Source organism: Bos indicus, chromosome X, assembly GCF_029378745.1.
Source record: "Bos indicus isolate NIAB-ARS_2022 breed Sahiwal x Tharparkar chromosome X, NIAB-ARS_B.indTharparkar_mat_pri_1.0, whole genome shotgun sequence".
NCBI lineage: Eukaryota > Metazoa > Chordata > Mammalia > Artiodactyla > Bovidae > Bos > Bos indicus.
Window position 1 is genome coordinate 105,245,496 of NC_091789.1, and position 12,567 is coordinate 105,258,062.

Sequence of the window (12,567 nt, forward strand, 5' to 3'; positions counted from 1 at the left end):
CTTGGTGGCTCAGACAGTGAAGAAACTGCCCGCCATGTGGGAAACCAGGGTTCGATCCCTGGTTCAGGAAGATCCCCTGGAGAAGGAAATGGCTACCCACTCCAGTATTCTTCCCTGAGAATCCCATGGACAGAAGAGCCTGGCAGGCTACAGTCCATAAGCTTTCAAAGAGTTAGACACAGCTTAGTGACTAACACTTTTCATACAGAAATAAGCAAAGAATATGAAGATGTACCTTATCAGAAAATTTTGAAATATCTCTTTATCTTTACTGATATTTCAAAATTATACATATATAATTTTGTATATGTGTATAATTTTGTGCATATATATGCATATACACACATACATCAAATAAAAGTTTGCCTTCTCTATAATGAAAGAGGAATAATAAAATAATGATATACCACTATTCATCTTTTTTAAATTACTAAAAGTTGAAGGCAGATAATTATATTCAATATTGCTGACAGCTGAGAAAAGAATTCTCCCACTTGCAGTAGAAATGTGAATATGTACACTCTTTAACACTGTGATCCAAAAGCCTTTGATTCAGTCATTTCCCTTATAGGAAAGTATTTTCAAGGAAAACCTGGAGGCAGGGGCCCTGAACAATAGGCTAGACTGAATGGAAGACTGGAGGCAGTGGGCGGGGCCACAGGGAGGGAGGGGCTGGAGCAGAGAATGAAGAATGCAGAGCCTCCACTGTGACGTTTGGGACTGTGCTAAAATGCCCAAGTGAAACTAGGGCCTAAGCGGAGGTGGCACGCCACAGCAATGCTGTGGCAGAGAAGTCTCTGCAGCAGTCTCTTTAGGGGCCCTAAGAGCCTTTATCTATGGGGCCCTTGAACAGTCGGAATCTGCAATGCAGGGAATCTGGCACAGGGGAACTGCAGCAGCCAGAAGCCCAGGCAGGCCCCAGTTATGTGTCTGGAAGCCGTAAACGCAAACAGAGCACCGGTCCCAGCTTAGGCCCAGAGTCTGAGATGAGTCACAACCAGGAGGAGGATCTACAGCAAGTCGTCTGGACAAGACAGGGTAAAAAAGTTAAGATCAAATCTGAGTATGCTTACCAAACTTTATTTTTAAATGGCGAAACCAGTGACATTAAAATCCGTGCTCTGGGGAAAGTGTGGTGTTTACACAAAAGGTTTTTATGTCAGTCGGACTACTTTGCTACAATGTTTAGAGATTCTGGGAAAGAATGTCACAAAGATATTATTGACCTGGAGATTAATGACCAGAATATAAATGTAGAATCTTTGCAATTTGTATTAGGCTCGTTGTATAGGAATGAATATGTCTTAATTAAGCCCCTTCAAGTTCCAAGAGTTTTGGCAACCGCGTGCCTGCTTCAAGTAGAGGACTTAATTCAGCAGTGTGATAAGACCATGAAGGAAACAATTAATGTGAAAACTGTATGTAGCTTCTATGTGGCAGCAGAGACCTATGGGTTACATTCTGTAAAGACAGGGTGCTTTGAATGGCTTCTCCACAATCTGATGACTCATCCAAGCGTTGAACTTTACAAGGAACTCAGTACAGATCTTATGAATCTGGTCATTTCTTCTTCTAATTTATTCGTAATGCAAAAGGAAATCGATATATATACTACACTCAAACAGTGGATGTTCCTCCGCCTTAACCCAGGTTGGAAAGGCACAATGAAACAGCTTTTAGTTAATGCAAACAACTGGTTTTCCAGGCACAAGGAACATGATGGTAGCATTTCCTTTCTTGAAACTAAACAAGGCATAGTATTTCAACCAGTATTTAAAAATTTGAGGTTTCAGCATATCATTTGTGACCTGGCCTCCACAAAAGTTATTGAACAAGATGCTCTAATACCTTCAGAATGGTTATCGTGTGTTTATAAACGACAATGGTATACCTTGCTTAGAGCACAACAATACAGGGAAATTGGTCCTAGAGACATCACTGAAACCGAACTTGAAGAATATAGCATGAGATGTGGCAAAAGGATTGTCAGAGATGGAACCTATGCCTGGAAGTGGTCCGGTTACAATTTCGGTGTTCATTTGTATGTCGTCTTCACCAGCCATTTTATAATTTTCAAACGACATGCTTTCAGTCAGCCATATGATGGCTCCATCTGTTTACAACCTCAAAGAAATATTGCATTCAGATTAACTTTGGTATATTTTGGTTCTAGTGGAAAACTGAGCTTCAGGAAAACAACTGGTTATAAAATCCTTACCTTTGAAAAGGATGAGGAACAAATGGTAATGAAACTGGATAGCGTAGCTTTGAGCTTCCCTTTATATATATTCTGCAACTTCCTGTTTATATCATTAGAAAATCCAGGAAATTGATGATATTGTCAATTAGGCTAGCTTAGCCTTTTGAAAATTTCTGGTGTCTCATTTCATTTAATGGCCTACTGTTAAACACAATAAAGATGAACAATAGCAAAAGAAAATAATCTTTTGAATGTAGAAACTATCATAAATTACTCTCTTCATTTTATTTCTATGTATCTGTGAAGAAAAAGTTCAATTCCAAGAAAATATCTGTGAAACCAAATAGTCAGTGATGAAACCAAAAAGACATCTTTTGCTTTTCATTTACTATTCAACAGGCATGCTCCAAATGGAAACAATGGATTGTATGTCCAAGAACCAAAAAGAAATTAACTTGCTGCATAAATTTTACTCTAACCAATATTGAGACAGAATAAAGAATTCTCTTCCTTGCGGAAATGATTGTGCAAATGTGGCTTTATTTGAAGCACTGTATTATAGGAGAAAATAAATCATGAAGTAAAACCTGAGATTAGAGATTCTTTTTTGGTTTCTGTAATATAGAGTTACAAATTATCAGACAATGTCAGGTTATACAATGTGACATACTATACATGTATCATATGTTAATATAATAATACATACTATATATCATTATATATATTAATTACATAATATATAAAAATGTAGTACTAGTCACTTTTCACTTTCATGTACTGGAGAAGGAAATGGCAACCCACTCCATTTTTCTTGCCTGGAGAATCCCAGGGACGGGGGAGCCTGGTGGGCTGCCGTCTATGGGGTCGCGCAGAGTCGGACACGACTGAAGCGACTTAGAAGAAGAAGAAGAAGTTCACATAATTTTATGTATTATGTTAAATACATACAAATAACATTATATATGTATATATACGTATATGCCCATATATATTTATAAGTTTGTAAAGACCAAAGGGAAATAATTTTTGAAATGGCTAACTAGGCACTATAGACTAAAATGGATTTCCACAAACATCATTTATTCCTATGAATATGTAGATATCAGTAATCTCAAAGTATCTTCTTCATTCTTTCTGTTTGTTTTTATATTGGACATACTTCTCATTTTTGCCAGAACTCATTCTTTGCAGGATATTCGGGCTTCCCTGATAGCTCAGTTGGTAAAGAATCTGTCTGCAATGCAGGATACCTGGGTTCGATCCCTGGGTTGGGAAGATGCCCTGGAGAAAGGCAAGATTACCCATTTTAGGCCAGGGTATTTAATGTAACATTTATTTCAAAATAGAAGCCAATAGCATAAAAAATTATTTCATTATAAATATGTCTTCTAAACAATTCCTGAGCTAGGAAGAGAAGGCCCAGTCAGTCTGTCCAGCTGACTAGTGCAACATTCAAATATTCATTTAATACTTGAATGTCAAATGTTAATATTTGAATATATAATATTTATTTAATATTTGAATATTTATGCAAATGTTTTTATATTGCTTTTAATATAACTGCCTTTTTCTATGAACACACATATTGATTATATCTCTTCTTGAGTACCAAGCATGCAATTGAGAGTAATTTTCTTTAATGTGCTTTCTACAGCTCTTTTTTAACTTTTGTTTACCAGGCCTTACTCTTTCTCAGGTGGGTTCAAGGGCGATGATGATGTTTTTGTGAACACCCATCATCTCCTGAATTACTTGAATAGCTTATCCAGGAACAAAGCCAAAGATTTGTTTATTGGTGATGTGATTCATAATGCTGGACCTCATCGGGATAAGAACCTCAAGTACTACATCCCAGAAGTTGTTTACACTGGCGTCTACCCGCCTTATGCAGGAGGAGGCGAATTCCTCTACTCCGGCCACCTGGCCCTGAGACTGTACAATGTGACTGACCGGGTCCTTCTCTATCCCATCGATGATGTTTATACTGGAATGTGCCTTCGGAAACTCGGCCTCGCTCCAGAGAGACACAAAGGCTTCAGGACATTTGATATAGAAGAGAAAAGCAGGAGTAACATTTGTTCCTATGTAGATTTGATGTTGGTACATAGTAGAAAACCTCAAGAGATGATTGATATTGGTCTCGGTTGGCAGAGTGCTCATTTAAAATGCTGAATTATGTGCAAACTACATTTTACACAGAAGTGTATCTCAAATAGTTCCCATTTGTGTTCTCTTCCATTAGAGGTCATTTCTATGTAAAACCATCAAAATTGCCTTTATAGGTCATGTCCATTTGACGGCCTCTAAACCCTTCAGTTCAGACGGTAAAGCATCTGCCTGCAATGCGGGAGAGCTGGGTTCGATCCCTGCGTCAGGAATATCCCCTAGAGAAGGAAATGGCAACCCACTCCAGTATTCTTGCCTGGAGAGTCCCATGTACGGAGGAGCCTGGGGGGCTACAGTCCATGGGGTCGCAAAGAGTCGGACACGACTGAGCGACTTCACTTACTCACTCATATTCTACAAGGCATACGAATCTTGAAGTTAATTATATCATGATTATTAATAACATATATTTGAAGTTTATTTAGAATGAGAAAGTGAATTGACAGTAATCTGATTAATCAGTATTTGCATAATAATTTTGTATTATTTCAGGTTACCATTTTCTTGGGTATTGTTCTCATGCTACTGAGGGCAAAGTGAAGTTCTTCATATCCTTAAAAGTTCTTTCTAGCAAACATTTTATCTAATCTGTCTTCTTTTCACATTTCTTTTTTTCAATTTTTAATATTTTTTTAAATTGAAGTATAAGAGCTTTACAATGTTGTGTTAGTTTCTGCTGTACACCAGTGTGAATCAGCTATGTGTGCAAATATGTGCCCTCCCTCCTTGAACCTCACTCCCACCCACTCCATCCTCTGCCTCTTGGTCATCAAAGAGCACTGAGCTGAGCTCCCTGTGCTACACAGTAGCTTCCCGATAGCTATCTATTTTACACATGGTAGTGTATATATGTAAATCTTAATCTCCCAATTTGTCTCACCTTCCCCTTTCCTGCCTTTGTCCACGTGTTCATTCTCTAGGTCTGCATCTCTATTCCTGCCCTGCAAATAGTTTCATCTGTAAGATTTTTCTAGATTCTAGAAAAATTACATTTTGTAATATAGAAAATAGATCAAAAATAACATTTTCTAGCTAAAAGCATTAAAATAATATATTTGTTTTTATCTTTCTGACTTAATTTACTCTTTGTGACAGACTCTAGGTTCATGCCCATCACTGTGAATGACTCAGTTTTGTTCCTTTTATGGCTTAGTAACATTCCATTGCATATATGTATCATATCTTCTTTATCCAGTCATCTGTCAGTGGACACCTAAGTTGCTTCCATGTCCTGACTATTGTAAATAGTGCTGCAATTAACACTGGGGTACATGTGTATTTTAGAATTACAGCTTTCTGGGGCTAATGGAATTGCTGGGTCATATGGTAGTTTTATTGCTAGTTTTGTAAGAAACCTCCATACTGTTCTCCATAGTGTTTGTATCAATTTACACCAACAATGAAAGCAGCTTCCCTTTTCTCCATATCCTCTCTAGCATTTATTGTTTGTAGATATTTTGATGATGGCCATTCTGACTTCTGTGAAATGGTACCTCATTGGAGTTTTAACTTACATTTCTCTAATAATGATAAATGTTGAGCATCTTTTCATGTGTTGGCCATCTGTATGTCTTCTTTGGAGAAGTGTCTGTTGATGTCTTCTGATCAGTTTTGATTAGATTTTTAGTGTTTTTTATATTGAGCTGCATGAGCTGCTTGTATATTTTTAAGATTAATCCTTTGTCAGTTTCTTCATTTGCAATTATTTTTCTCCCTTTCTGAGGGCTGTTTTTTCAACTTGTTTATAGTTTCCTTTGCTCTGAAAATGCTTTTACATTTTATTAGCTTCAAATTTATTTTTTATTTTAATTACTGTTAGAGGAGGGTCACAAAGAATCTTGCTGCCATTTATGTCAAAGAGTGTACTACTTATGTTTTCTTCTAAAAGTTTTATAATATTTGGCCTTACATTTCAGTCTTTAATCCATTTTGACTTGTTTTTGTGTATAGTGTTAGGAAGTGTTCTAATTTAATTCTTTGACATGCACCTGTACACACAGGAACCTGGAATGTTAAGTGCATGAATCAAGGCAAATTGGAAGTAGTCAAACAGGAGATGGCAAGAGTGAATGTCGACATTTTAGGAATTAGCAAACTAAAATAGGAATGGGTGAATTTAACTCACATCACCATTATATCTACTACTGTGGGCAAGAATCCCTTAGAAGAAATGGAGTAGCCATCCACATCACCATTATATCTACTACTGTGGGCAAGAATCCCTTAGAATAAATGGAATAGCCATCATACTCAACAAAAGAGTCCAAAATGCAGTACTTGGATGCAATCTCAAAAACGACAGAATGATCTCTGTTCATTTCCAAGGCAAACCATTCAATAGCATGGTAATCCAAGTCTATGCCCTGACCAGTAATGCTGAAGAAGCTGAAGTTGATTAGAACTAACACCCCCCCAAAAAATGTCCTTCTCAACATAGGGGACTGGAATGCAAAAGTAGGAAGTCAAGAAGCACCTGGAGTAACAGGCAAATTTGGCCTTGGAATACAGAATGAAGCAGGGCAAAGGCTAATAAAGTTTTGTGAAGAGAATGCACTAATCATGGCAAACACCCTCTTCCAACAACAAAAGGGAACACTCTACACATGGACATCACCAGATGGCCAATACCAAAATCAGATTGATTATATTCTTTGCAGCCAAAGACGGAGAAGCTCTATACAGTCAGCAAAAACAAGACCAGGAACTGCCTGTGGCTCAGATCATGAACTCCTTTTTGCCAAATTCAGACTTAAATTGAAGAAATTGGCTTAAATTGAAATTCAGACTTAAATTGAAGAAAGTAGGGAAAACCACTAGACCATTCAGGTATGACCTAATCAAATCCCTTATGATTATACAGTGGAAGTGAGAAATAAATTTCAGGGACTAGATCTGATAAAGTGACTGATGAACTATGGACAGAGGTTTGTGATACTGTACAGGAGACAGGGATCAAGACCATCCTCAAGAAAAAGAAATGCAAAAAATCAAAATGGCTGTCTGAGGAGGCATTGCAAATAGCTGTGAAAAGAAAAGAAGCCAAAAGCAAAGGAAAAAAGGAAAGATATACCCACTTGAATGCTGAGTTCCAAAGAGTAGCAAGGAGAGATAAGAAAGCCTTCTTCAGTGATCAGTGCAAAGAAATAGAGGAAAACAATGGAAGGGGAAAGACTAGAGATCTCTTCAAGAAAATCAGAGATACCAAGGGAACATTTCATGCGAAGATGGGCTCAATTAAGGACAGAAATGGTATGGACCTAAAAGAAGCAGAAGATTTTAGGAAGAGGTGGCAACAATACACAGAAGAACTATACAAAAAAGATCTTCACGACCCAGATAATCACAATGGTGTGATCACTCAGCTAGAGCCAGACATCCTGGAATATGAAGTCAAGTGGGCCTTAGGAAGCATCACTATGAAGGAATTGGAGGTGATGGAATTCCAGTGGAGGTGATGGATTTCCAATTGAGCTATTTCAAATCCTAACAGATGATGCTGTGAAAGTGCTGCACTCAATATGCCAGCAAATCCGGAAAACTCAGCAGTGGCCACAGGACTGGAAAAGGTCAGTTTTCATTCCAATCCCAAAGAAAGGCAATGCCAAAGAATGCTCAAACTACCACACAACTGCACTCATCTCAAAGGCTAGTAAAGCAATGCTCAAAATTCTCCAAGCCAGGCTTCAGCAATACGTGAACTGTGAACTTCCAGATGTTCAAGCTGGATTTAGAAAAGGCAGAGGAATCAGGGATCAAATTGCCAACATCTGCTGGATCATCAAAAAAGCAAGAGAGTTCCAGAAAAACATCTCTTTCTGCTTTATTGACTATGCCAAAGCCTTTGACTGTGTGGATCACAATAAACTGTGGAAAATTCTGAAAGAGATGGGAATACCAGACCACCTGACCTGCCTCTTTAGAAACCTGTATGCAGGTCAGGAAGCAACAGTTAGAACTGGACATGGAACAACAGACTGGTTCCAAATAGGAAAAGGAGTATGTCAAGGCTGTATATTGTCACTGTGCTTATTTAACTTATATGCAGAGTAAATCATGAGAAACGCTGGGCTGGAGGAAGCACAAGCTGGAATCAAGATTGCAGGGAGAAATATCAATAACCTCAGATATGCAGATGACACCACCCTTATGACAGAAAGTGAAGAACTAAGAGCCACTTGATAAAAGTGAAAGAGGAGAGTGAAAAAAATTGTCTTAAAGCTTAACATTCACAAAACTAAGATCATGGCATCCAGACCCATCACTTCATGGCAAATAGATAAGGAAACACTAGAAACTGTGAGAGACTATTTTTTAGGGCTTCAAAATCACTGCAGATGGTGACTGCAGCCATGAAATTAATACCCTTACTCCTTGTAAGGAAAGTTATGACCAACCTAGACAGCATATTAAAAATCAGAGACATTACTTTGCCAAAAAGGTCTGTCTAGTCAAGGTTATGGTTTTTCCAGTAGTCATATATGTATGTGAGTGTTGAACTACAAAGAAAGCTGATCGCTGAAGAATTGACACTTTTGAACTGTGGTGTTGGAGAAGACTCTTGAGAGTCCCTTGGACTGTAAGGAGATCCAACCAGTCCATCCTAAAGGAGATCAGTCCTGAATGTTCATTGGGGACTGATGCTGAAGCTGAAACTCCAATACTTTGGCCACCTGATGCGAAGAACTGTCCCTTTGGAAAAGACCCTGATGCTGGGAAAGATTGAAGGCGGGAAGAGAAGGGAGGGGATGACTGAGGATGAGATGGTTGGATGGCATCACCGACTCAGTGGACATGAGTTTGAGTCAACTCCGGGAGTTGGTGATGGACAGTGAGGCCTGGCGTGCTGCAGTTCATGGGGTCACAAAGAGTTGGACACAACTGAGCGACTGAACTGAACTCTACAGTTTTCCAAGCACAACTTATTGAAGAGGCTGTCTTTTCTCCATTGTTTATTCTTGCCTCTTTTTTCAAAGACTAGGTGCCCCTAGGATGGGTTTTTCTTTGGGCTTCCTAGCCTATTCCACTCACCTATTTTTCTGTTTTTATGCCTGTCACAGTCTGTCTTTCTGATTGCTGCTTTGTAGTATAGTCTGAAGTCAAGATGCTTGATTCTTTGGGCTCCATTTTTCACTCTCAATAATGCTTTGGCTATTTGGGGTCTTTAATATTACCATACAAACTGTGGAATTTTTTGTTGTTGTTCTGTGGAAAATGTCATTGGTTATTTAATAGGGATGGCATTAAATCTCAAGACTGTTTGGGGTAGTATACTTATTTACATAATATTGATTCATTCAATCCAGGAACATGATATTATCTCTTCATCTCCATTATCTCTCTGTATCTGTCATCTTTGATTTCTTTCATTAGCATCTTCTAGTTTCTGCATATAGGTCTTTTGTATCCTTTGTTGCTGCTCAATCATGTCTAACTCTTTGTGACCTCATGGACTGAATCACACCAGGCTGCCCTGTCCTTCACTAACTCCTAGAGTTTGCCCAAACTTGTTTCCATTGAGTGAATGATACCATCCAACCGTCTCATCCTCTGTCACCCTCTCTGGCTGCCCTCAGTCTTTCCAAGTATCAGGGTCTTTTCCAATGATTTGGCCCTTTGCATCAGTTAGCCAAAGAATTGGAGCTTCAGTATCAATCCTTCCAATAAATATTCAAGGTTTATTTCCTTTAGGATTGACTGATTTGACCTCCTTGCTGCCCAAGGGACTCAAGAGTCTCCTCCAGCACCACAGTTTGAAAGCATCAATGCTTTGACGCTCAGGCTTCTTTATGGTTCAATTCTCACATCTGTATATGACAACAGAAGTCCCTGGAAAAACCATAGCTTTGACTATATGGGCCTTTGTTGGTAAAGTGATGTCTCTGCTTTATAATACACTGTCTAGATTTGTCATAGTTACTCTTCCATGGAACAAATATCTTAATTTCATGGATGCAGTCACCCTCCAAAGTGATTTGAGAGCCCAAGAAAATAAAGTCTGTCACTGTTGCCATTGTTTCCCCATCTATTTGCCATGAAGTGATGGGACTGGATGACATGATCATAGTTTTTTTGAATGTTGAATTTTAAGTCAGCTTTTTCACTCTCCTCTTTCACCTTCTTCAAGAGGCTCTTTAGTTCCTCTTCACATTCTGCCACTAAGGTGGTGTCATCTGCATATCTGAGGTCACTGATATTTCTCCCAACAGTCTTAATTCCAGCTTGTGATTCATCCTGCCCAGCATCTCACCTGATGTACTCTGGATATAAATTTATAAGCAAGGTGACAATATACATAGCAAGGTTTAATACTAGATATTTTATTCTTTTGTTGCAATGGTGAATGGTATTGTGTCCTCATTTCTCTTTCTGATTTTTCATTGTTAATGTATTGGAATGCAAGGGATTCCTGTGTATTAATTTTATATCCTGCAACATTACTAAATTCATTAATTGGTTCTAGTAGTTTTCTGGTGCCATGTTTAGGATTTTCTACATATAGTATCATGTCATCTGCAAACAGTGAGAGTTTTACTTCTTTTCCAATATGGATTACTTTGATTTTTCTTCTCTGATTGTCATGTCTAGGACATACAAAACTATGTTGAATAATAATGGCAAGAGTGGACACCCTTCTCTTGTTTCTGATCTTAGAGGAAATGTTTTCAGTTTGTCACTATTGAGAATAATGTTTGCTGTGGGATTGTTGAATATGGCCTTTATTATGTTGAGGTAGGTTCCTTCTATGCCCATTTTCTGGAGAGTTTTTCATAAAATTGGTATTCAACCTTACCTAAAATTCTTCTGCTTTTATTAATATTATCATATGGGCTTTAACATTCAATTTATTAATATGGTGTATAACATTGTTTGATTTGCATATATTAAAGAATCCTTGCATCCCTGGTTAAACCTCACTTGATCATGATGTATGATTTTTTAATGTGTTCTTGTATTCTGTTTGCTAGTATTTGGTTGAGGATCATTGCATCTATGTTCATCTGTGATATTAGCCTCCAATTTTCTTTCTTTGTGATGTGCTTGTCTGGTTTTGGTATCAGGGTGATGGTGGCCTCATAGAATATGTTTGGGAGTGTTCCTACTTCTGCATGTTTGAAAGTTTTTGAGCAGTATAGGTGTTAGCGCCTCTCTAAACATTTTGTAGAACTTACCTGTGAATCCATCTGGCCCTGGACTTTAGTATGTTGGAAGATTTTTTGTCATTGTTTGGATTTTAGTGTCTGTAGTTGATCTGTTCATATTTTTATTTCATTCTGGTCCAGTCTTCAAAAGTTTCACTTTTCTTAGAATTTGTCCATTTCTCCCAGATTGTCCATTTTATCGGTATATTAGTTCAGTTCAGTTGCTCTGTCATGTCCGACTCTTTGCAACCCCAAGAACTGCAGCACGCCAGGCCTCCCTGTCCATCACCAATTCCTGGAGTTCACTCAAACTCATGTCCATCGAGTCAGTGATGCCATCCAGCCATCTCATCCTCTGTTGTCCCCTTCTCCTCCTGCCCCCAATCCCTCCCAGCATCAGAGTCTTTTCCAATGAGTCAACTCTTCACATGAGGTGGCCAAAGTATTGGTATAGGTGCTCATAATAGTCTCTTATGAGCCTTTGTATTTCTGCAGTTTCTGGTCTAATGTGTCATTTAAGGTTTGAGTTTCCTTATTAAATATCCATCTGCATTGGTGGAAGTGGGGTGTTAAAGTCCTTTACTACTATTGTGTTACCGTCAATTTCCCATTTTATGTCTGTTAGCATTCACCTTATGTACTGAGGTGCTCACATGCTGGGTGCATAAATATTTACAATTGTTATATCTTCTTGGATTGATCCCTTGATCATTATATAGTGCTCTTCCTTTTCTCTTGTAATAGTTTTTATTTTTATTTTAATGACTATTTTGTCTGATGTGAGTATTGCTACTCCTGCTTTCTTTTGATTTCCATTGTAATGGAATCCTTTTTCCCATCTCCTCACTTTCAGTTTGTATGTGTCTCTATGTCTAAAGTGTGTATCCCACAGAAATGATGCATAGGGGTATTGTTTTTCTATTCATTCAACCAGTCTGTTTATTTTGGTTAGAACATTTAATCCATTTACATTTAAGGTAATTATTGATACATGTGTTCATGTAACCATTTTCTTTATTGTTTTCAGTTTCCTTTTATAGGTCCTCTCCTTCTCTTGTTTTT

At 38.1% G+C, this 12,567-nt stretch overlaps 1 protein-coding gene across 1 annotated transcript; it reads left to right on the forward strand.

The window, feature by feature from the left end:
- Positions 1-691: 691 nt before the first annotated feature.
- On the forward strand, positions 692-2,781 carry LOC139181304 (germ cell-less protein-like 2). The gene has a single exon (XM_070784303.1). It carries the CDS (start codon positions 837-839, stop codon positions 2,331-2,333), a length of 1,497 nt encoding a protein of 498 aa, XP_070640404.1. The 5' UTR covers positions 692-836; the 3' UTR covers positions 2,334-2,781.
- The last annotated feature ends 9,786 nt before the right edge of the window (positions 2,782-12,567 follow it).